Source organism: Drosophila navojoa, chromosome 3, assembly GCF_054131105.1.
Source record: "Drosophila navojoa isolate 15081-1374.11 chromosome 3, UAZ_NAV_1.0, whole genome shotgun sequence".
NCBI lineage: Eukaryota > Metazoa > Arthropoda > Insecta > Diptera > Drosophilidae > Drosophila > Drosophila navojoa.
The window spans coordinates 28279681-28306492 of NC_142891.1; the positions used below are offsets into that span (position 1 = coordinate 28279681).

The 26812-nt window shown below is 38.3% G+C and overlaps 3 protein-coding genes across 13 annotated transcripts in view; 2 read left to right on the forward strand and 1 right to left on the reverse strand.

Moving 5' to 3' along the window:
• Nucleotides 1-26812, forward strand: part of LOC115564197 (uncharacterized) — a 104805-nt gene that overhangs the window by 32655 nt on the left and 45338 nt on the right. The window lies entirely within an intron of this gene.
• The window catches only part of Nckx30C (solute carrier family 24 member Nckx30C), a 41488-nt gene continuing 28553 nt past the window's right edge, over nt 13878-26812 (forward strand). For 9 of the 11 annotated variants that reach the window (XM_089257640.1, XM_089257637.1, XM_089257641.1 and 6 more), the window contains exon 1: nt 13879-14923. In XM_089257640.1, coding sequence (XP_089113766.1) covers nt 14023-14923 — 901 coding nt within the window. In that variant the 5' untranslated portion in view covers nt 13879-14022. Of the gene's footprint in view, nt 14924-26812 lie in introns of all 11 variants that reach the window. The other 2 variants (XM_089257639.1, XM_089257647.1) reach the window with 2 other exon arrangements.
• LOC115563479 (uncharacterized) lies at nt 24650-25195 on the reverse strand. Its single transcript, XM_030386516.2, has one exon. The coding sequence runs from the start codon at nt 25139-25141 to the stop codon at nt 24782-24784; it is 360 nt and encodes a 119-aa protein (XP_030242376.1). The 5' UTR covers nt 25142-25195; the 3' UTR covers nt 24650-24781.

Sequence of the window (26812 nt, forward strand, 5' to 3'; positions counted from 1 at the left end):
CAGATATGCTCTTGCAACTTTATGCATTCCTGCACCTCTGATCCTGAATGACTTTAGGAAATCCTTTAGACATGCTTGCACCCTAGCAAATCCATTTATTTAGTCCATGGAGCACTCTCTAATTTAGTAAAACCCTTAACTACATTCAGCCATAAAATTTGAATAAACTGTTATAATAGTATACGAAAGGGTCGACAAGCGGATACCCTCAGTAAAGTATGGATATATGAAATATTTACATATAATGCATGACTATTCTAGGGTATATTTTGTATAAATGAAGCATTTAAATACTTAACAACTTTTATAAAATTTATCTTCATTCCTGTTCACTTGTAAGCATTTTTGCAACTCTAAATAACTTTTTTTTATATAACTGTTTTTCTGTTTCGCCTTGTTTACTCCGGGAGGATGTATACCCTCCGCAGATTTGTGCAGGGTATTGCATAAATGAGCCTGCAATGCGCCGTAGTTCGCGCTAGTCACGCAAAAATGTGCAGCGCACTGCACTTGATTGTGTTTATTTATTATGCAAATTTGCATTAATTTTTTGTTGCAACACGTGGCACGGCAGCAGCAGCGGCGCCAGCATTTGTTGCTGCTGTTTCAATAGCAACAGCAGTAGCAGCAGCAACAGTTGCTGCGTTTGGGTCTTTAAATTACATTTATGAAAAATGCATGCGAGGCCAATTGAGATCCTCGACAAGGACATTTTCGTAGCTGCATCTTTTGTTCGGGCTTAAAAATAGACACGTTGATAGACAATTAAAAATGTTGCTTACAAAGCTATCAATAGTTTGGCTCAGGGGCGTGGCAGCTGGGGGCGAAAACGACTAGGAAGAAAAATAAGAAATTGTGCTTAATAGCAAAAGCAAAAGCAAATGCAGCCCGTTGCCAGGCCCAAGTACAAGTCCAAGCACTTTGTGCGAATTGTCAACGATGTGCGTCCTTCTACGCATACGTGCAACAGCAACAGCAACAACAACGGCATCAGCATCAGCATCAGCAACAACAACCTCGGCAACAACAATGTGGCAACAAAGGCTTCAGGTTATTGCATGCATTTTAATTAGTAGACAAGCCAAGTGGGCTGCCACTGCGTTGCACTGCGGCACTGCGGCATCTACATATGCATGCCACGCATCCAAAGGAGAAGATGCAAGATGCATATGAAGCTCGCAGGTTGCTCAAACTGTTCATGGAGAAAAAGGGAAAATCGACAAGTGAAACAGAAACCAAAAGGAATCAAGAAATTAGCTTGGCTGATTAAAATAAATACATTCGATTCGATTTGGACTATTGAATAAGTTTCATCATAATTGGCCAGCCACAGCTCGAGCACGGCTCAACAGCTGGGGCCAAAGGTAGAAATGATGCTTGAAATACGGCTAAGCGAAAGCGCAAATCATTTGAATGATGAAAGCGATGCGTGTGGAACTACTAACTAGACAATGACATATGAACCGGCGAAAGGATCCGCAAACGTGTCCAATTCGCATGGCAAACAAATAAACTGTCCAAATTGGCAGCGAGTGCGAGTGGGCGAGAGTGCTCCTTTTCAGCACAATTCAAGTCCTTTTCAATCTATCATTCTACCCTCGCGGTTGGCAATAGCATCCGCCGCCACGCCGACTGCCCCTCTGATGCCCAGCAGGCGCTCATTCGACCCATTGCCGCCACGTTGTGCGCTAGTTTCTTGTATTTATTTTTAAACTGTTACGCACACACATAAACAAACACACACACACACACACACACACATGCCTCCCACACAAATATAAATATATATAATATGTATATATATATATATACATACATATATAGACATGCTCCTGTAAGAGCAGCTAAAATGCCCAATAAGATACTGTGGAACGAATCTCGCTTGTGTTGTCTAAACTACAAGTCTGAGAACGGTCGTTATGGAGATACCATGATGACATATTATCTAAATATCAACCAAATTATATTTACAAACAACCTTCGATATCCACAATATAACAAGAATCAAAAGATTTAAAATTCTATATTCAAAGATTCTATATTCAGAGACATGTATTAAAAAAAAAAATTGATAATCGATATCACCGATACGGAAATAGTCAATAATTTTTTCAAAACAACACTGATCTGTACGTGCAATACCGGAAACTACAAAGAAATTAAAAGTCCCTCTTTCATATAGGCTCTGAGATCGTCGAGTTCATACATACGGATGGACGGACGGACGGACGGAAAGACGTACATAAATGAATTCAGCTTGCTGTTCTTAAGAGAAATTTAAATCAAATAAGGAATGTTTTCCTCATATAATTGTATAATTTTAAAAGCTTTAAAATATAGAACTCTTCATTTATCCTAGACCAATTCGTATAAAAACGTGAACAAAACTCAAGAGCCGTAAGAAGAAACAATAATTTTGTTTTTTGGCTTACCCAAAACGCTTTTTTCATGATCCCATTGAAAATATTAAATCAGAGTATAATATTTTGTCTCCTTTTTCTATTATAATAAATTGGAAAATTTGTACTATAATTGGCGGAGTATATTTATTTGAGTTAAGACAAAACCATTTTTATAAATCTTCCACAGGATCCCCATATACATATATCTATTGATTTCTTCCTAAACCGTGCTCAGGTGCTCTAAGAGTGTGGATGTGCGTACATTCCAGGGATTTGTACATATTTATTTCAGAGTCATGCCTGCAACTATATTCGATGCTGTTATTTATATCATAAATGTTGCCAATTTTGTCCACTGTGCAGGACGACAACGCGGCGTATGCGCCATGTGACTTGAGTTTGTGTTTGCCACTGTGTGCTTTTAAGTGTATGTGTGTTTGTGTTTATCTGTGTGAGTGTGTTTGCACAGTCTGTATTGGTGTGGTATACAACAACAACAACAACAACAGCAACGACGGGGAAAAATCTGTGTAACGCGCATCTGTCAAGCAACCAAACGCCCCCACGCATGTCCCTACGCGCCTGTGAGTGCGACTGTGTGTATGTGTGTGTGTGTGTGTGTGTGTGTATGTAAATGTCCTTGAGTGCTTGACGGATGACATTCATAAACGTCACTTCAATTACCTCCACGCGCCAACGCCGACCACCGCTGACACCGTCGCCGCAAAAAGGAAGAAAAGAAATTCTGAAAAGTCAGCTAAAGTTAAAGAATTTTCGGTTTGTTTTCCTTATATATATTTGTTCTTTTTAACTTTGTCAAGTCTCATATTATTCTATGCAGAAAATGTAAACTACTGAAACATTCGAAATAAGACAAATGATATAATCCAGAAATTTTAACAGCAGCTCCTACCTATGTATGTGTTAAACGGGCCGAGGTGGCTATAATAGATTGTTATGCCGGAGTACCTACGGTTACAAATATTTTAGAGCAGTGTGAAGGGCTTTACTAGAGGGTTGCAGTAGGAGTTCTTAACGTGGAGATACCCTGGATGCCGGCTAAAATAACTTACCTTACAACACCTTGAAATAATTTGAAGGCAGGTAAAGGCTTAATATTATTTCAATTAAATGAAAATAAATCACAAATTTGCTAAATTTTAAGAAACATAACATAAGAAACATAAATAATACTGAATGTGATTTATTTTGCTTGTATTTATTTTCAGCTATTTAATTTTCTTTACTTTAATTTTGATTTTTGATTTTTTGTGAATGACTTCAATATAACTAAATTTTTAGTTTTAACCAAATTAAATAAATAGATATATATATATATATATATATTTTTTTTTTTTTTTAATTTTCTTAAGTGTAGAACCGGTACAAACAAAAACAGGACCATAACAACACAGGGAGGTAAATTATTAAAATGTGCCGAACCCCATACCGAGCTATGGGGATTTTAAGATGTGGAGGTTTTACTATTATCTAATAGTTTTGGCAAATACTTGCTGCTTCTTGTAGAGGTGTGGCAGGTAATAGACCTCTTGCAGAATAAATAGATATGAAATAAGTAGGTAAAAAGCTAAAGTATAGGATTTAAGTTTCTTATAATAATTTGTAATTTGATATGTATGAACAATTTGTATGTACGTGTATTTATTTATTTAGAATTACAGCCAAGTTTCGTTTTGTAATTGATAATACCTTTTTCAATTCAATTCCAATGAATATTTTATATAAATTTATATATATTCTTAAATATAGATATATAATAAATATTAAATATATATAGTATACTTTTTGGAGCCACATTAAATTATTTAGCATCAGGTTAGTTATATTTGTTGATCTCTGTTTTTTCTCTTTTTGACCTAATATGGCTTTTATGCTTAAAGTTGTTATTTTATATTCTCTCCTAGTCATATGTAGGTGATTCAGTTTTTTTTTGTTTTTTTTTTTTTTTTTCGCAATTTTAATTTCTCGATTGTCTGCTTTTAATTTAGTTTTTCAACTACTTTTTGTTGTTGTTTTCCACAAATTAAGCGCATTGATTTTCACTCGAAACCATGAAAAGGCATCTGCCCTACAAACAGCTATGTGTGCGTGCGTGTGTGTGTGTGTGCGCGTGTGTATGTGTAAGGGCAGAGGCAGTGGCTGAGGCTGTGCTCATGCTTCGCCTCGCTTACACTTGTCCTTACAAATTTGTCCTTTTTCTCAAATGTGAAAAGACGCATAATGTCCTTTTACTTGATTCTCCTCTTCTCCTCTTCTGCCTCCTGCCTCCCACCTCCTGCTTCGTCTTGTTCTTGCTGCTACTACTGCTGCTTTTCTCGTTGATTTTTCTTCCATTTTATTTTTTTTTGTTTCGCTTTTGTTGTTGCTTTTGCTGTTATTGTTATTGCTGTTGTTGTTATTGTTGTCGACATTTCGCCTCCGCGTCTGTCACGTTACACGCCCACCGCCCACATTTGCTACTTGTAAATTATTTGCATTAGTAGCCACTTGTGCCTTCGTGTATGTACGTCCCTTTGTGTGTATGTAAGTGCTTGTGTGTGTGTGTGTGTTTGTGTGTGTGTGTGCGTTTAGTTGCGCTTGGTCTGCCCTGCAGGCAAAACCTTCCCAAGTTTCTGCGCCCATCTCCCACCCGGTTCCTCTCACACCTTCGCAGCGCCTGCCACGCCCCGTCTTGGCCGCCTTTGTCCACAGTTTAGCAGCCAGTAGAATTCTCTTGCTGTTCTGCGTGTTTGTTTATATATCTGCACATGTACATATACGTATACACACCCATATATCTATATGTATATATTTTTATGTGTGTATATGCGTGTGTATGCACATTGAAATTCCCATTTCTTGTTGTTGTTGTTGTTGGCACTCGTGGCTGCCCTTGCTTGCGATTTGTATGCCCTGTAAGTAGTGAAGTGCATGAAAAGAGTAGCCTCATTCATGATCAAAATAGCCAACAATTGAAATGAGAAGTGGCTATTATTTCTAATGCTTCATTCTGATACCAAGAGCCGAAAGTAATTATAAAATAAAATGTAAGAAAACCTCAGAAATTAATAAGTGATTCTAAAAAAAAAAAAATAAAATAAAATGTTAGATTGCTGATTAGATTTCTCTAATTAGTAATGCTGAGCTGTGAACACATCCAACAACTGCGATTTTTCAGTTCGTAAGGTACTCACGGATGAAGTTATGGAATAATAATATTAAAATATGTATTTAAATAAGGAGTGAAGTCTTAATGAATTGAAATGAAATAAAATGGGCCTAAGTGAAAAGTAAGTATGATAACTAGGGTATTATAAAATATCTCAAATTCGATTTGATAATTTTTAGATTAATAATATATTATATATTTGTGCGGTTTCGGTAAATGGAAAAATTAAATCGATAATTATGAGGTCTATCATGGTGGCTTTCTCCCATTCATATAAAACAGCAGGGTATATTATAGTCAGTCAGTATATATTTTTATATTACTTTTGTTTCTAGCTTTTGGCCCGACTTGAGCCTGCACTTAAATTAACTGATTGCAACATTCTATACAGCTTTTTATGCCTTGCTGCGTTCTCTTCTTTTGGATATGCTCTTTCTTTTGGATATTTCGTAACCCCCATGGGAACTACAATTTGGAGAGGCTAGTAAATGCGGTTACTGCTCTACAGCTTGCTCTAGCGTGGCCGTTACCTAAATATCGATGTCCTTCTTCCTTCTTCCGAGCAATAGAAAACTTTGGCAGCGCAACACGCGGCGTATGCGCAATTTTGGGTTTGCCTTCTTGGATAAATACGTGTGTTGAGCCAAGGATGCATTAAACATGGGCTCAGGCAGCGGCTAATTGTGTATGGCTACGAAAAGAGATAGCTAGCTAATATAAGAAAGAGAGGGGGAGTCAGAGATAGAGAGACAGACAGAGAGAGAGAGAGAGAGAGAGAGAGAGAGAGTAAGTGAGAGCTGTATAATTTTCTGGAATTGTTTGCTCAAAGGCAAGGATTTAAGCATGTGGCTCAAGTGTCTGGTAATTATGGGCATGTATATGCACACTAACATAAACACACACACCCCCTTACTATCCTAGCCACCACGCAACTTGCACCTTGTAATATTAAAATTGTTAATAAACGAATATAAAAAAAAAAAAAAAAAAAAAAAAAAAAAAAAAAAAAACACACACACACATACATACATTTACCCAGCAGTTTGTTTAGCTTGTGCTTGTTATAAAGTTGATAAGCTCTCCCTCTGCTTGTGTGGTTAACTGCGCTGATAAACTGTCCTTTTGTGGGCGGTAGTTAGGGGCATGGGCTCTGGTATTTACAAGCTTCCAAAATAGAAATAAAAACAAAAATAGATATTCAATTTAATGCGCTGTGGCTGTGCCAGCCAGCACCAAGCTAACCATTGGATTAAGTAAAAAGCATGAATTAGAGTTGCAAATAAGTTAAGCAACTGCTAAGCCCTGATAGATATCTAATCATCATCGTTTGGATAATAACGGTAATGGTTTTATTCTCACTTAAATGTAATCAGCTACTAAAATTCTATAGCATATTACGAGATAACAATGATAATGAGGGAGCCCTATTTTGGTTTATGTATTAATATTACATGACTTATGGACATTTGATGTCGAAAAATAAAAACCCTTCTAATATTACTCACTGCATTTTTATTATAAATTATTTATTAGGTAAAGTCATATATAGGCATGAATAATCTAGAAGTAATTGGAAAATCAAACTCACAATACATAAGCTATTAAGTTAAATCAAAAGAATAGATTAATTTACCAAAAATAACTAAATAAATAAACAAATAATTAAAAAAATAAAATAAAAATAAAAATGAAATAGTAAAATAAGAAATGGAATGATATTAATATGCCTAAAGAAGTAGATTTTATTTAATATAAGATTTACGTAAAACAATATAAAATGTACAAAATACCCTGAAGGCTTTGGATAAGCTATTATTAAATGGTTCAATTAATACGGTATAGGCAGACTGATCGCTGAATTAGTTCTGTTGCTCATTGTAAAAACTAGTTCCAGTCAGTCATTAGTGATGTTTACACTCAAAAGTTGATCCTCCTGCTGGACGATTTGTAATTCTGATTTCCATAAATCTATCTAAATATATTCGTAAATTGTTTCATATTTTGATTTGATTTACATAAGTACATATAATTAGGCACGAATTATTTTCATAATCTTTTCTATGCCAGTACGAATTTTGCAATAACAAAGGTAATTTAAATGATTAAACGTATTATACGGCCATCAAAATTATAGATCCACATCTAAATATAATAATGTCCACCAGGTTAATCTGATGGTAATTAGTAAATATAAAGGAAGCTGCTGGAACAGAAAACAATTTGCATAAGCCAAATAAATTTGGCCGAAAACGGAGGCATATCTAAAAATACTGCTAATGCTGGGCAGAGGAAGGTGCGCAGGGGCGGGGGGCGGTGGGCGGTGGACGGTTGGGCAAGGGGCTTCGAGGGCCAGGCGAGGCCCTGCTTATGGCCAAAATAGGAAGTTCAACCAACCATGTGGGGGTTACGCTGTGGTTTCTCCCCCTTCATCCAGTTCTCCTCAGCCCCGGTCGCAGCGATTTATCAAAGTTCATTGAAATTGTGTGCCGCCTCGAGTCGGAAAAGAATTCGTCCTTGGGCGGTTGGTCTTGGGGGCGGGGCTGTGCTGTGCTGGCTGAGGTGGGTGGGAGGCAGTGTCCTTGCCACTGACTACGTCATTCATTAAAATGTGTTTGCAGCTCGTAAGTTTTTGGCGCATTAAACAGCATTGAGCTGTCAGCCGTACTACAATCCAAGCAAAGTGCCAGAAAAGCCCGTCACACGCTCAGAGTGCAAAACTTTCTCCGCATTCAAGACGCCGCCTCCATTGCCACGCCCGCCCCAACTGATTTATGATTGCGTATGCTGAGAGCTAATTCCAAATGTCGCATCCTTCAGCAAATGAAAAGTCAATACGCCACATTTGATTAATAATCATATTATATGCTTTATTAGGCATCCAGGCAAAACGGGTCACAGTGGAGCGAGCGAGGCTTGTATACCCTCAGCGTTTTGTATACCCTCTTCTAATGATTCCAGGGCATGTGCGAAAATTAATTTAGATTAATTTGCCACTAAATTGCCAACGCACATATACAACTGGAGGATCTATCACTCAAGCTGAGATTTATGTATCAAACGAAAATTGTATAATCATATCAAAAAGATAAAGTAGGCTGTTTTGGAAAGATCTCGCATTAAGATACGCTGGAAGCTAAGCCAAACTGTGTATTTCAAAATATGACCATGAATATGATATAAAATAGTATAAACTAATATAATATGGTGAATACTGGGTATTAAGGGATGCTTTTTATTTAAATAACAAATACTTATTTTTATTATTATTGTCGCAAAATATTTATGCAGCCATGTTTTTAAATATTGATTGATATTGATATTTTTTAAAATATGGTATGTACTTCCACATTATAATAATCCGACAGCGAATTGACCTCAGTCGTTTGTTAAATACAGAATTACAAAGAGATAGCTTATGTTTGAGCTAGAGCAATGTTTGAGACTGCAGGGCATTTTGTTCTAAGGATAGAGCTCTCCACTTGTCTGTAGTTTATCTCTTCTTATTTTGCCGCTGTATTGTGTCTTCCATCTATTGTTATATAACTCTTTTGTTTGGCCACAGTTGACTTGAGCCATTTGTTCGGCTGGCTGACGGCTTTTATATATACAAATAACTTTATCATCTGACAAGTGCAGACAGCGCCATGTGCCGGCCCAAGGATGTGGCTTCAACTCCTATATCCAATGCCCCGATTCACCTTTTCTGTTGTTGTCCTGTGTCTGCCCACAAATTATAATTACAAATGATATATTTTGGCGTTTTTATTATGAGACTGTGCATAAAATAAATGATCTAACTGCCTATTAGAGCTCACTTCTATGACAAACGTGCAAACTTTGTCCCGCGTGGATGCTCTCCATTGTTGGATTCATTTCATTTAATTTATTTTTGTCTTTTCTTTGACTTTCTTTAACTTGTTTCTTCGTTAAAGTACATACATATGTATGAATATAATACCGATTTTTAACGCTATATACACTATTCTATCGAAACTGTACTGTCAAATACTTTATCAGTAATTATGGTTTACATTTTGTTGTTTGTTATCCTTGCACATTATTCGAACATACTTTTGTTTGTTAACAATATTACAATTTATCTAGAATTTATTCTCTTATTTCCTAAAAAATTCGATTAAACCTTGTTTATCTGCTAAATTAGAGCATAGCCTGTACGTTGTCCTAAATTTCGTGCGTAAATTCCTCTCATTTTCTTATTTCTATAAATATTTGATATAGCGAACTGGGGCTATCAATGGAGTAGAGCGAAGGAGGGGGAGGGGGGGGGTTCAGCGGGACGGGAGCAACAAAAGATATAGAGCCAAAGGGGGGTCGTTTACGACGTCGCATTGTTGTGCGTACAAATATCTAAGCTATGCGGCGTACCGAACCGGGCATAATCAAAATACAATTGTGCGAGGATGTGTGTGTGTGTGTGTGTGTGTTTATATATGTGAGTGAGTGCGGCAGTACGCGAATGTGTGTGTGTGTACGCGAATTTGGGTGTTCGGGTGTTTGTGTGTGACTGTTTGTAAGTGTTGTAACGCGTGCACGAATTCTATTTCTTGTAGTGTGTGCTGGTGCTACTGCTGTATGTTTGGCAGCTCAGTCTACCTGAGCCTAGCAAACGGTCCTCGCTCTCAGCTAAAGTTTGCTATAAACTGGAAGGCAAAGAGCAAGCCACAGTAACAGAGGGAGAGAGAGCTAGAGTGGGTCTATTAAAGAGCCAGCTAGCGAGTGGGAGAGAGCTAATATTAAACCATTCAAAATGCCAGAATAATAAATTAATTAATTATAAATTTAAACAACACCAAAAGCAACTGGCACATAAACTAAGTGAAGGCGGGGGAGAGCTGAATGGGAGAATGGGAGAGTAGAGGCCCAAGAGAGAACGCGAGAGCGGCACTAGTCTGCAGCAATCAAGCTGAGCTGCTGTGCAAAGCACGCAACTGGAAGCGGTCGAGCGATGCTCGCGTGCGCGTCGTTTCTGCTCGGCTCGCTTCTCATTCATTCGGCTCTGTCGCTGCGGCCCCGAGGCTCATAGCAGCTCCGCTGGCTGGCCAAGGAGTCAAATCGTTTTCGTGCGCTGCGCTGACAACATCCTCGCAGGACCAATAAGCGGACGGTGCGTTAAAAGCAATAAAAAAAATTCTATGCCAATGTGTGTGTGTGCAGAAACTTTTAATCGTGTGTGCTGAAAATTGATTGCACTTTCAAAAAATACCATAAAAAAGTAGTATGAAAAGCGGAAAGGAATGAAGAGTTAAAGTGTATGACGATATGCAGAGCGAAATGGAAATTTCTGCCAAAAGATTGAAGGCAAACCCAAATTTTATATAATCAAGCAATAAAAATGAAACAGCGCTTTGCTTGTGCTTGTGTACGTATGTATGTGTATGTTTGAATGTGTGTGTGTTTGTGTGTGTGTGTGTGAGTGCAGAAATGTTAATATCATTGTAGCAAATGTGCTTCTGCGTGTGTGTGTGTGTGAGTTTTTTTGGGTGTGTATGTGTATGTACGTTTGCGTGTATTCTCGTGCCTTTAGGCCTTTCATAAAGAGGTCAAAACGTTGCTTTCGCTTTTTTACGTTTTTTGCAGTGTACAAAGACAACAAATATATGGCCAGCCAAATAAAAGAAACTTGAAGAAGAATCAAAAATATTGGCGTTCCTTTATTCTGTTATATTTTGGCCCCGCCCCACTTTAAGTCGTCCAATGATATAATAGTTGCTACAATTTGAGCAAGACTCAAAAGAAGCTTAGCTTTAACGGTAAACTAAATGCGTGTGTCAGTGAATGCGGGACAGAGAAGGAGAGAGAGATACAGTGAGATAGATGAATATGTGGTGGGAGAGAGTAGAAATGTATAAGACCTTCTAATTGCACATTTTTATGGCATACTTTTAGCTGTCGCAATTAATGTTAAGCACAGTTATTCTTTCTGCTAAGCAAAGCTAAGCTGTGTATGATAATGAGGAAGGTAACAGAATAAATGGCATAACGGTTTAAGAAACATGTATAATACGCTACCTAGCCACAGTGTTGCCTTTTAAGAAACCTGTGATAAAAATTTCTGCAATTCTGTGCTCAATAACGTGTGTTTAATACAATTCTCAATTTAAAAAAGTGTTTTTTATTATAAATAAACAATCACTAAATAAATCCTTTAAGTGCGGTGATTATTTGGTACAGAAATTTTATATAAATCAAAGCTTAATCGAGTCGAATACTTGAGTCATTAATGTGAAAAATATACCAACAATATTAAAATTTAAACATTAAATCACATGTTACTAATTTGATAATAAAACACTTTGTTGAATATACTTAAAAATAAATGGTGTTTGTAAGAAAATGTAAAAAAATTTAAAGGAAAAATTCTTGAAATTATCTTAAAAGAAAAAAATATTTATTTTATGATCGTTAGTTGTTGATGCATTAACTGTCTTCTATAGTTTTTTACTTTATAATATAATATTAGTAAGTTTTAATAGATAATACTCTTGGAATGCAAAACTTTAAAGCAATAATGATTTATTATAAAAGCGCTAAAAACTATGCTTTATAAAATAATATAAACAATTACCTAAAAATATATGGAACTTTTTTTTGAGGTATAAGAATTTCATATCACGCTATAAAACTTTTTAGATTTATGTATATATGTAGATATATGAAGTTACGTAAATGCAAACGAAAGAACAAAATCAAAATAAATATAGCTATAAAAATAAGATGTTACGCAATTCGCAGCAAGCCTAAATTTGACACAGCCCTAGAGAATCAAATGCCATAATTAATAATAGTTCCAACAGAATCGAGATTCCTGTCTAAGCTGCGGCCTATGGCTAAAAATACAGAAAAAAAAAAAAAAAACAGAAAACAGAAAAAAAAAAAAACACTCAGGCTAGCTGTAAAAATTGCGAGGCTCAAAAGCACACACAAACACATGGAGCGCGGCGGGGATGCGGGTACAACATTAGCGGCAGCTACTCAAAGCATAACAATGAACGTAACCGCACATAAAGCCCAGAGACAGCCACAAGCAGCTACATAAAAAAATGAAGCAATGAACGAGGGAGAAAGCAATAGAGTAGAAGAGGGTTATGAAGAGGGAGGGATAGAGAGAGACAGAGAGAGAGAGAGAGAGAGATTGGGTGTGTATTTGTGTGTGCGTGTTACCTACTAAACTAAATGAAAGTAAAATTGTAAGCGTAAGCTAAAACAACAAACACAGCCGCAGTCGCAGCAGCAGCAGCAGCAGCAGCAGCAGTAGCAGTAGCAGCGGTAGTAGCGGCCGCAGCAGCAGCAGAAAACGAAAGCAATAACAGAAACGTGAGCAGCGATAAGAACGCTGAGATAAGCAGTAGAGCGTGTAAGCAAACAAAAAAATACGCACACACACACGCAAACAAAGAGAGGGCGAGAGAGTGTGAGAGTGAGAGTCCAAGTGAGCGCGAGTGCATGTGCTGCGCTTGCAGAGAGCATGCAAATTGTTTAGTTAAGCATAAGCTGGCGTGCAAAAACCGTTTGACTAACTTGAGCTGTTTATCGTCTGCTCTCTCTTTTTGCAGATTTAACAGCTCGTGCAAGTTCAATGTAAATGCGAAAATGTAAACAATACCAGCGCACGCGCAACAACAGAAACAACAACATCAAATATATTCAATGTAAAACACGCTCTGCCATAAACTGGATCTGACTGCCTTCCAGCTGGGAGTCGTTGTCGTATCCCTTCCAGTGAGGCCTGCAGCACACGGCCAGCGACGTTAACAGCGGCACAGCAACGTCAGCAGTGCTGTCCTGCTAGTCGTGCTGTGTGCTACACTGGCAAAACTCAGGGAAATTTTCCACAAGCACACGAGCACACACATATACACACGCACACACGGCATACAATCACACGCACACAGGCACGCACACAGCGTTGCTTTACGTTGCCAAAAAGAAAAGAGAAACGCAACGCACACACGTACACATGGCCCGGCCAGGAGCCGTCCTCAAATACGAACGCAACGTCAACGTAGTGGAAATGCTGCGGCCAGCGTCAGCGCGAGCAGCAGCCGCCGCAACAGTAGCACCAACAACAACCGCTGCGAGTTACTTGTCTAGTGCGTTGCTGTGTTAATTGTTATCTATGATAGTAGTGTATATAAATTCGTGTGATATTGCAACAACAATGCAAAAGCATAATAGCCAATAGCCGCGAACGAGCGAAGTAAGAAAGTTAGAGGGAGAGTGCGTGAGAAGGAGAAGGCCAAGGATAGAGAGGGCAGAGAGCGAAAAAGAGAGATAGAAAGGAAGTGAGCGAACTGTTTTCTACAGCGCAGAGAAAACGATCAAAATAAAGTTTCACCAAACACAAACAACGACAACAAACGGTTTTGCAACAACATTAACAACAACAACTGTAGGAACAAACAGCAACAGAAACAACATTTAACGGGTCCAATGTTGCAGCAAACAACATGCAGCAAACAACAATGGCAGCAGTATCAAGAAGAAGAAAAAGAACTAGTGCAACAACAACAGCAAGAACAGCAGCAGCAGCAGCAACAGCAACAGCAGCAGCAACAGCAGCAGCACCACGAACAACAGCAAACAGCTAAGGCTACTAGCTACAGCAACATTGTGCGCCTTGGCAACATGGGCCTTAGCAACATGCTGCCAGCCAGCAATAGCACCACGACAACGATAGATTTCAACAGTCGCCGGCGACGCGGTCGCCTACGGGCCGCCCACAAATGTTGCCAACAAGTGCCAGCAACAAATGCAAATGTTGCTTATACACAACAACAACCACAAAAACAACAGAAACAGAAACAGCAACAACAACAACAACATACGAAACAAACAAAACACCATGCAAAGCTTTTGTTATCAATAATGTGCGCGTACATTGTCGATTGTGTAAATATTTTAAAACGCTTAGTATTATTAACGTTAACAACAACTACAACTGCAACTAATAATAATAACAAAAATAAGAACAACAATAGGCACGCCCGTAGGCGTGGTCAGCCGCAATGCTGCCTCATGCTGCTCCTGCTGCTCTGCCTCTGCCTCTGCAGCGCTCAGGCCCACAAGCCGAAGAGCGTGCACAAGCAACAACACCAACAGCAGGAGCATCAGCCGGCGCACAACAACGATGTCACGTTCAACAACATGGCCGACGTGCCGCCCACTTATCAAGTGAAATCATCGCAAACATCGAATGAGGACGAAGCCGAAATCCTTTACCAGTCCGCTGAAATGTTTGGCGAGGAGGAGGAGGACGACCTTGCGGATGGACGTGAGCCGAGCGGACGGCAGGTGAACGAGGATAATGCGTCCAACCCACGCGGTATCAATGGTAAGTGCAAGCCAACAAGCCATCTAGTAAGCCCCTGCATTTTTCAAATACTCCCTTTACCCCTGAGCTCCTTCCAACATGTATTGACATTAGTGAAGCAGTGATATCAGGCCACGCAATTTCTTCAGCTGTTCCTCTTTTTGTCAGCGGGGATGTCTTCAAGAAAGGTTGCTCTATATTGATTATACTTGACATATTTGTTAATCAAGCAAGGACTCTATAAATATATTTAATATTCGGGAATTTAGTATAAACCCCTTAACTGATATTTAAATGAACTACCAACATTGAGTTTGCATTCGAATTAGTTCCCTCTGCCGTGAACCAGAGACATGCAAAGCATGAAACTAGTCGAAGCCACGAATCGTTAGTGAACGATTGAGTCGAATGCTTCGTTCCCAAAGTGAACTAATGAACTGCTGAATGATATAGTTTATGAGCTATTAGGGCAAATGAACTATTGAACGTGCTCAATCCTCATTTGAGTTTAATTAGAGTTCTCAACTCCTATATAGTATATGCGCGATACAAGATTGTATTAATGACATGTCCTTGAGCATGTCAACGGGCGAGACACCTTCGATGACATGTCACTTAGGTCCTCATGCGAGCGTGTGTCAAGATATTTGAAGACGTCACCAATAAGCTTGTCAACAAGAGTACAATTTTCATCTGGAATACGTATACCCACTTCTACAAAAGTACACACACAGACACACACACACAGTCGCTCAACAAACATGGCTTATGCGTGATTTGGCCTTTTGCCTGCGACTATGACTAATGGAATTTATATTTAAATGAGGCACCAGAGCGTAGGAGCAAGAGCTCTGAGGAGGGCAAGTCGCTGTATAAGTGATTTATGCGACAGACGAAGTACAATTCAATCGAGGTCTGAGGGCTTCGAAGACAGAGTCTGGCTGAGTCCTCTCCCAGCAGAAAATCGAATTTGACTTGCATAGCTCACAATTCAAGAGCAAATAAAAAAATACTCAAATGAAAGTATGCGTTACATGGGGCGTATGTGTGATATGTGGAGATAATCATAAATTAAATCGAGCAATCAGAATTTATACATTTAAAAAAAATCACATCTCTGACTTTGTATAGGGGAGTGCATAATACAATGATTTTCAATGGAATTAAAAATTAAAGTACAGAGAAAAATGATTGAAGGCTTCTATTAAATTAATTAGATAAAAGTTTTCCAAAAATAGATAATTATATTATTTTAGAGACTAGCAAGTGAAAATAGTAATACATAAAAATATTTATTATAATAAGTGTGTGTGAAATTGCAATCAAATACTAAATGATTTCACTGTTGGACTTTGCGTATACGTAATATTATATATCGAATAAAATATATAAAGAATTATAAAGATTTATTTTAAAAATGATTTAGGCGTTACACATTGCGTATACGTTATATTTCGTATGCCCTGCAAACCCATAAAGTCGAGCATAAATTACGTATACGCAACGTCTGCAAGCATAAATAATTTAAGCGAAGTTTGAACAGCTGCTAACATACATTTGTACACACACAACATAGCACCGACACACACACACACATACACATACAGACAACTGCATTTCTGCACTTGTTTCTTTTGGTGCTTGGGGCCAAGTCAAATTGGGCAAACCTCGTATTCACCTTTTGTTTGGCCAACTGCTGCCACATAGCGCAATTTTTATGCTACTTATTTTTGCTGCTGGTATTTTTTCTCTTTTTTCTTTTTGTTTTTTATTTTTGGTTCCAACAACAATTAAACACGACGTGGCACAATGTTTGCCTAGGCGTGCGCACCCTGGAGTCGTTTCTCATTTTAATGACTCAACCGACGCTGTCCCCCCGGCACCCGGCCCTGCACATTTGCGTCGTGGACCCTACGTACATCCCTTTGCGGCCGTCTGTTTCGTTTTCTAACTGTCTGCCGCACACACACTCGCACACTCGCCCAACTCTCACTGGCCAGGGGGCTGGCAACAGCAGAGGGAAGCAAGACAACTAGCTGGCAGACGAAATTCTTCATACGACTCTCAGACGCCCTACAGGCTAGGTAGGGTACAGATAGCATTTTGTGATTGCCAGTCGACCAATTTTAATCAACGAGTCGACAAGATTCATGCAGAGTTTGAGTCGTTCGACAGAAGAGGGAAGCACTCATCATCGAAGAATTAGTTTTATCTAACTTTTTCTGCATTTATGGATGATTTATTTGAGTATATCCCTCAATCTGTGTGTGAATCGCCTATCTATTAGTCAATCGCCTCACTTCATGTTATTGAATATGGAATGGATTTATGTTCAATTAATAAGAATATCCGATTATTTCAACATGTTGTTCAAATTTAAATATATGTTCAGCAGATCTAATAGAATCGCCGTTTAGTAATTTACTTATTTCATTATTTTTATATTTACTAATTTTTAATGAAATATTTACAGATTGCTATTAGGCAAATTTATTAATATTTATTCTTAAAACAATGTATGGCAATAATCACAGATTTAAGGTCCTTTGTCCTTTAAAATATCATTTTGCCAATATCCTTTGATATTTAGAATGGAATAGCAAAAAGCAGTCTAAAAATAATTATTTTCTAATATTCGCCTTTATGCGAAATCTTATCCATCTTACACAAAGTAAGCAATCCTTTTGTTCCCAAAACTTAGCACAATCCAAGCCCATTAAAAAGACAGTTATGCTTTAAACTGATATTTATGCCTGAAGGAGAAAACTGTACCGAGAATGATAACGCTAATACGAATACCTATAGAAGTTACACATCAAATAATATCTTAATGTAAAGCAAACGATTCAGTTAAATTTATTTACGCTATTTTTATGTATTTTTGGCTATATTATAATTAATTTAATAACAAATTGCCAAAACTAGCTAAAACTGTTAGGCGAATATTGTTTATATGTATTGAGCATATGCTAAATGCGCCAAAATAGCTCGTTATGGTCTCAAGTGACCTCATGCAGGGACAGGGTAGCAAAATGCACACTACATTTCACTCTCACTCACACACACACATGTAACTAAGGGAAAAAATATTGTGCTGTGTGCTTTGGGGCGCAAATTGCAGCCGCAAAGCGACAGCATATGCAACAGCAGCAAGAAGTGCTGCCAAAAACAACAAGGAGGACAGAAACCTAAACAGAAACAACAACAACAACAACGACAAGGATTCGTTCGCTGTAGTCTGTAAATCAAGCTTTAAAATTAACGCAGATTGCCGGAACAAGCGACGCTACGAGCAATTAACATGAAACCAAAAACCAGTCACAGAAAATGTCAAAATAAGTGAAAAAATAGCGAGTAAAACAAAAAGAAAGCAGCGCCGAACATAACTGAAACACACGAAAATAGAGAGAAAGAGAGAGAGAATGGGAGAGAGAGAGAGAATGGGAGAGCGATAGAGCTTTGAGTATGAGTGTGAGAGCAGGCGAGCGTAGGTGCATGTGTGCAAACAGCAGCGTCCATAATAAGAGGTCCAGCTAGCTTAGTTCAAACAGAATAAGAGTCAATATATGTTAATGTTGATGATATATGTATATGTATAAAATATATATACATAAATACATGTAAATATGTACGACCTACAATAGATAGGCTTAGGCATAGCTAAAGCAAAGTAAAACTAATAATAATAATAATAACTCTAATAATAACAATAATAAAAATAGTCACAGCTTCTTCGTTTCTTATCTTTCATGGCTTGAGAAAATAGAGTACGCCACTGATTGTGGCCAGCACTGTAATCATCAGGCGTACGTATACGCGTCTGTATGTGAACACACATGTGAGCACTTGCTGTGCTTATGTATGTGTGTGTGTGTGTGTGTGCATAGAAATAAATGTGCATTGGACTGCTCGCAACGACCTTTGCTCGAAATGTTCGTGTCACTTTCTGTGTGCGTGCGTCTGTGTGTGTGTGTGTGTGTGTGTGTGTGTGTGTGTTTAGCTTTGCCTTGCTTTTGGCTTTTCTATTTTACCATCGACCCAAATTGCGCGCGCTGCTGTAATAAAAAAAAAAACACACACACACACAACAGCAACAAGAACACAGACACACCGCAATCCTGTGTTTGTGTGCGTGTGTATATGTATTATGTGCTCGCACGCTAACGTGACTGGAAACGGCGTTTGTTGTGGGTGGCGAAAGCCGAAGCAGAAGAAGAATCAGCAGCAGCAGCGGCAGAAGAAGAAGAAACAAAAATCCACCGAAAAGTTTCGCAAAAGACCTCGACCCAAACGGCAGGCGGTCAAAAGAAAAGAAAAAAACATATATTTTTTTATATGTATATGTACATTATTATACATACATATGTATAAGAGGAAATAGGATAAAAACACACGCTCACACAAAACAGAAATATTAAGCATAAGTATTTAAAAGGCAGAAAAAAGGCAAACCGAAAGGATAGCGTGAGCGAGAAAATAATGATTGAGCCGCTAATGTGAAAATGTGGGAAAAGCGCAAGGCGAAGCCGAGCCAAACAGACGGCAACAAAAATTTAAATCGATAAATCAAAATGGCAGCAACAACAACAAAAGGCTCGCAAGGACGTGCACGACTTGCACGCCACACACAGCTACGCCCAAAGGGGTATGTGTGTATGTGTGTGGGTGGGTGAGTGCCATGTGGGCGGCAGGAAGTCGCTTTGTGGCGCTGAGGACAAATGACAACATTTGGCCGACTTTTAATTATTGACATTCCCACTTTTGCTCTTTTGCTTGCTTTGAGGCCAATCTAATTGGCAGTGCGACCGTGCCAGCTTAGCCGGGGCTATCAGCTGTGCTTGTTCTAAAGGGGGTAATGGGCCAATTCAGGGTTACGCACATGCCAAATCTCAAGTTGACTTGCCAAGTGATAATATTTGGATTGCATTTTCCTATTACTATCGTAGTAAAATATAGTAGGTCAGCAGAGTAGACGTGGTAGTTGGTTCAGCTCGTGTGCAGCTGCATGTTATAAATGGCATGCACTTAAACATGCGCCTCGTGTTGAATAATATGTGGAAGAATGTAATGTATGTGTAATGTAATGTAACCTTGATATGGCTGCGTGGGATTGCCTATGTTGGGTCTTTCTAGCTAAAACCCACCTTCTAGGACTTCCATTGTGGATATGCTTACTTCTTGAATTCAGATCTAATTATTTAGTATTCTATTCTCTTTTACATGGGATTCCCCAGCGCCCCAAAGGATATACTCTTTCTAGCCTTTCCCTGTTGTGGTTGGCAGTCAGAATAGATTCCAGTTAGCTGCGATGAGTTGCCAGTCAATATGCTTCTCCAAAGCTGCTTTGAGACTCACATCATCAATATAACATTGTCTTCAGCAAATCCCAACTCTATAGAGTTGCGTCCTAGTTATAAGACTCTCTAAATATCCCGCATATCTTTAATACTTAATGCTGACTTTGAAGAAAGAAAGATGAATATACATATCAGATAATCATTAGTAATATTAATGTTACTAGTTGTACAAGGGCACATTAAAGTTGCCTTTCAGTTTACTGACATAGAAGGCGTTAGCAACTGACCAGTGTTGCCAGCTGAATGTGCAATTAAATTTGACAGCAACTTAAACATGTCAGTCACGTCTTTAATGTGAGTCAGCAGGATCATCAGTTGTCGAACTCTACGGGTTATTCGAGTCCCCGGTCTTGGTCTCGGCTATTGCATTCATCTTAAAACAGCAGCAGCTACACAGGATGAGTCATATACATGTATATCTTTTTTTAGATGTACATATTGTCAATCATCTTTCCCTGTCTCTGTCGGCCCCACACATGCAATGGGGGAATTTAACTGTAATACGTAATTCATTCGGAACAGGTTGCTGACACGAATTCAATTCAGCGCAGCAAAGCTAAACGGAAAGTGGAAATAAATTGTTTATTTAACAGTTTAATTGAAATCAATTTAGTATGCACATTCATCCCGATTGGGCGCTAATTAATCTACCTGCAATAAGCCTGCAATTATTTATGGCATCTGCCTTAATTGGGCCCTAAACTAATAATTGATGGCAAATGTTATTCAGCTGAGAATTGCGTTCATTTCATAAGTGCATTTAATTATAAACTTCATAATTGGCCGCAAGCTAATTTTAAATGCGCTTATAATTACAATTCTGTAAATATCAGTAGGGGCACTTCGAATATAAATCATATTTTGAGTAACCTTACTTAGGGGATGAGCTGGCGAGAAATCAGGCTAATTGGCATTTTCTTTAGTAAAATGGTTTTACCGTTTTAGAAACTGTTTATCAGTATGACATTTGTAATTAACATTTTGATTATTTGTCATTATTACTATTAATATTATTAAATTATAACTATCGCAGATCTGTAAATAAATTTGATAAGTTATACAACAAAATTAATTAATGTAAATCTAAAACTTTTACAATAATTAATAGTCGGACACTCAGCGCCTCTTTGTGGCAAGCAAAAATACCCAGGTTGACTCAGAGAGGGGGACACCTGGTATAGTGATTGCTAATTCTAATTGGACTTTCCGAGAGGTCTTAACACGAAATTCTATAGCTGCTTAGAAATATTAGTAAATGGGATAATATTTCCAAGTTTGAAATTGATATTAGAGTGTATTAATAATAATATAATATCCGAAAATAAGTACTACGAGCTCGAAATTGAGAATGATGAGCTGTCTAAGTGGACCAGTCATAATGTGTGTGCCTTTCGCTGAGAAACTTACTCAGCCAAATTGAAAACTTATGCAGGGGAAAGTTTGCGTTTGCTGGGGGAATGAAATATGCAGACGCGCCATAAATTATTTGAGAGCCTTGCCAAGCACTCTTGAGACATGCTCTTCCCTTTTTAGATTTTGGCCCATCTCGCCATAATTTTGGCACTTTCTAGACCACATGGAGAAAGCTTAGCTCTTAACTATTTATGAGCTGGCCCCGAGCGGGAAGGAGCGGAGCCTTCAGCCTGATTAGGTACAAAGTGTTGTTGTTGTTGTTGCTATTGTGGGAAAACTTTTTACAATAAGTTGAAAAGTGTGCAAATGTTGCGAAAATGTGGGCTCGACGGCTTAACACTTGTTCATCCGGTGAAAGGAGTATATCGGGTGGGCATCCATTCACATTGAATTCAAATATTTACACGCTGACACCACATCCACTGATCCAGAGAGAAGTGTCACAGCTACCCGCACTCAGTGGAGGCAATTTATGACAACTGAGTTGCTGTCGGCCGTCAGATCCACATGTACAAGTGCAGTCACAAGTTTTGAAACGCCCTTCCTCTATATACAAATCTATTAATAAGTATACCGCTAGCCCCATATATCGCATGAACTACAAAGTCAGAGACTTGAAATATATATTCTTGTACAATTTTACATTGTAATTTTTTTGCGGAGTCATCCTTTCTGCATTCTCCTTTTCGACTATAATCGATATTTACTGTTACAATATTTGATGTATGACTTGATATCGATGAAAACTTAAGATTTCGGTTACTTTCACAGATTTTAAGGCAGAGTAGGAACATTTATTATTCCATATTCCATGTATTGATAATTTAATACCATTAGTAACTGAAAGGTAGCAAGATTGAAGTGAATAGTTGACGTCTGCATGGCTTCAGGGCATCTCGTGGCTGGGCAGTCCCAACTAGGGCACACTAGGTCACTCCCTTGCTATTTGCATTTGCAGGTGGTCCTGAGCTAACCCTCGTCAGAGCTCTTTCGCTCAGTCGTAACTGCCAACTCATAAAGTTGATGTGGCTAGGCTTAAGTGGCACTCGTTCAACGTTGCCAGATTGGCAGTTGCCACAGTTTTTGCTGCATTGATTCAACAGCAGCAAGCACTCTTGACAACCCTGGCGGCGTGCTAGGGGCTGGGTGTGGCGGTGTGGCGGTGTGGGCAACCCACATAGCATATTCCCCAAGCGCTCTCAATTTGCATGTGCAGCGCAGGTTCCGCTTCCATTTCGTTCCGCCTTCCCCATTCCTCACTCGTTGGGCTAATCGATTCGCCAGGCGCTGCTTACCTTGAAACTTGCCGCCGTGCCAAAGCGCGCTGTCTCTCCTGATAAATTAGCAGCTGCTTCACAAAGCGTGAAACCATGTGGCCACACACACCCTCTATTACACACACACACACGTGTACACAGACAGTTGTATGTTCGCTTAGCTTTTGCTTTGCACCAATCTTCCGCCCTACCCATAATGAACTTCCGGTCCAATAGCGTCGGCTTCGCGTAATTTTGTGCGTTTGTTCAGCCGTGATTTATGCACATTGATGACGTCGCAGAAAAAGCCAGAAGAAAAGAACAACAAGAAGCAGATAGAGCGAAAAAGCGAGCTCTTTTCATTTTTTGCTGCTTGTATTTGAGCTGACTTTTGATTTTCTTATCTGGCAGCATATATTTCAGCCGAACTTAACCCATTGAAACGAATCTTTTTGCACTCATAAGAGACATAAGAGAACACAACAGAGTTATATGAGTATATACACACATACATATATGAAGATATGTGCACGTTAGTTGGCCATAAATCAATAATAATCAATCTCGGCTCTCAATGATTTTAGTCAATGGAAGATACTTGTTTTCCTACATGCTCGCAGCGTGTTAATGCGCTAATTTCAAAACCTTCTCTTGACTCATAACTCGGCTAAACGTGTAGCTAAGCGAGAACAAAGTCAAATAAAAAGCCATTGCAGTTTAGTTGGGAGCTCACGACTAAGCTATTCCCTGCCAAAATAAAACCTACCCCTTCTAGCTAAATTTCATTTTAAGAATTAAATTTCCAGTTACCTCCCCCTATAAATCGCATCCAATTGATAGTACAATTATTACTTTTCAACTCATTTTATATAAGATCATTATACGTCAATATTAAATTTGTAATTTCTGAATTGACTCATTTAATAAAATTCATTGAGTGTCTATATCTACCTACAGACCTATAGATATGCTAACAGTTATCGGACACAAAATCAATGTACCCGATGAACATATGTTGATCCGCCTTAGGGTATTAATACAGCGTTGACCTTCTTAGATATGCGCCAATGAAATAAGTTTATGTATACTGAAGATGTTATGAAAGTTGCTTAGAATGAAATCGTAAAATTAGTTTTTGTAAATATTTAATTTAAAATACGTAAAGTGTGAATCACTAAAACTTGGATATGAGCTAAGCAAAGAGAGAAGTGAAAGAAAGAGAGAAGAAAGGAAAAGAAAGAGACAGAGGAAGTGAGAGAGCCATACAAATATGCCTTTATATATGTAACTTTCGCAAGCTATTTATATTCTTGGGCCTATTTATATTCTTGGGCCTTCACGACACCTTATCATGCCTAGCTTTTAGCTACGGGGTATTAATACGCTTTATATGCCAACTACGTGCTTTAACGCATTTTGAATGTCAAGTATTGTGCAGAGTTGATAATTATGACACGCATAGCGCTATTCATGTAGAATATACATATATACATATATGGTTACACATATTTTAATTGTTTGAATGTATGTAATATAAACAAAGTTTGCTTGAGCAGTAGATAATTTTATACATATCTACATATATATTTATACATTTATAAATATATATATTTATATATTTAAAAACATAAAAATACAAATAAGCTGAGTTCAAAATTAACAAATATTTCTATATTTATTTGGATTAAATATTTTAAAATAACATTTTGAATACTTCACTTAAAACTAAGTTTCTTTTAACACATTAGGGCGTACGTTAGTAGCAAATTCTTCACATTGGCACACACAATTTGATATATACTGAATATATGTATATGTACTAACAAATATATGTATATGGTGAGTCTTTCCTCTTACTTAGTCAGCCGATTCCAGGCGCTGTCGTAGCGTTCAGCTTCGAAAAAGTTGCTCAGGGTTTGTGGCAGTTGCTTGCGCTGCGCCTCATTCCCTTGTATGCGTGGAGGTGTATAAGTGGGCGTGGCTGCTGCTGCAGCTGCTGCTGCAACTCCAGTCGCTGCTGCTCCTGCTGCTGCAGCAGCTGAGCTGCTCTTAATGCACTCCACTGGCGCCTCCTGCGCCTGACCCGTGACCTGAGTGCGCCACTCGTAGGTGAGAGGAGTCGCCTTGGCTGCTGGCAGCCTCAGCTGAATTGTGGCGCGGCTGACGTACAGCTTTGGCATTGCTGATGTTGCTGATGCGGTTGCTGCTGCCATCTGAGCGACTCGAGCTTCGATTTGGAACTGTTTTGGCGAATTGCGAATGCGCCTCTTGTTCTCCAGTTAGCGAGAGTCAGTGCATGACGCATAGCTTGAAAGATTAGTATCTCTCTCTCTCTTTGCCTCCCTCTCTCTCTCTCTCTCTCTGTCTCTCTCTCTCTCTCTCTGTCTCAATCTTTATCTGTCGGTGTGCCCGTGTGTGGGTGTGCACTGTTTGCTCTAGAAGATTTCTGAGCTGATGATCAATTGGATTGCATGCAGTTAGGCAAATTGAGATTGTGGCATTTTGGCACTTGAAACTGGTTTCCAGCAATTGTCCGCCAATTTATGTCAGACAGAGAGGTAGACGGAGAATCCGGCACGCGCCCACATGCCGCCAAATGTGAGCTAACAAAAGGAGAACAAAAGCAATTAACAGCAAAATAAACAAGTTCAAAATAAACAAGCCTCAGAAGTTTTTGCTTAATTTGTTGCTCAAGTCGCGACGTTCAGGCACTTCGAAGTTGCAAATATTCGATATACACTTAAAGCGGGTAGTCTGATTTTTATCAAGAGCTACGTAAAGTCCAGATAAAAATTAATTTCAGGCTTTACAGATAATATATAATTACCTTCTTTATAATTTTTATGCAGATTATACAAGAATTTAAAAGACTCTCTACTTGTAGAATATCTAGAATGATCTAATTATTAATGTTATACATAAATAATTATTTGTATCATATATATTTATACAATAGATAAACATTCCTCTTTGTTTTGTCCCCAGGTGTAATTTGTGTGATTAATCGTTAATTATAATTATCGCAATCTTAAGTGTTTATGAAAATGTAAGATTCATTCACTGTTCCCCATTACTCATTGTTTAACTCTCCTCTCACAAAGTCTATGATAAACAATTTGTTTAGTATTTTATCAACGATTCTATTTATACGCGCTTCCTGCTCGCTCTCTCTCTCTCTCTCTACGATCTCTATAGAGAGATGTATGTCTTACTCTATATCACAAAACGTATCATCATTTTCTCGAATGATAAGCCGAGTGACTCTTTTAATAAGACTCCAATTTTGCTTTCAATTCAGACCAAGATTCTCAAAAGTTTGATAGTAAGGAAAGAAAAGAAAAGATATGAATTCCTTAAAATATTATTTTTAATAATATATAAAAACTATGTAAGATACAGTCTCCAGTCCTACGCTGCAATATTCAATTTTTAAATACTTACTTTTGCCGGTTTTATATTTACTTCCTCACTTTCTAGAAATATACATACATATCACATTATATTTCCTCTATACCCTATCTTATATACGTATATATTTATTTCAGGTTATTAATTAAAATTATATATTCAGTGGAACTTCCATTCCTTCGAACTCCCGAGCCTAATTCTACAGTGTTCATCAATTACTTCCCAATATCTTGTCAGTCTTCCGTCAGCCAGCCTAGCTTTACACTTAGTCATAAATGTAATCGTATTTGCATATTATGAACACATAATTCTCGATGATCTGGTTTGATATTCAAAGCGTAGTCCCCCGTAGCTAACTGTAGTCGAGTCGATTTCACGCCCACATCCCAACAAAATACAAATTATCTTACCTGTGGAGTAAAAACAAGTAAACATTCGCAAATCTGTTCGTTGATGGGCTAGCAAATACCCTAGAA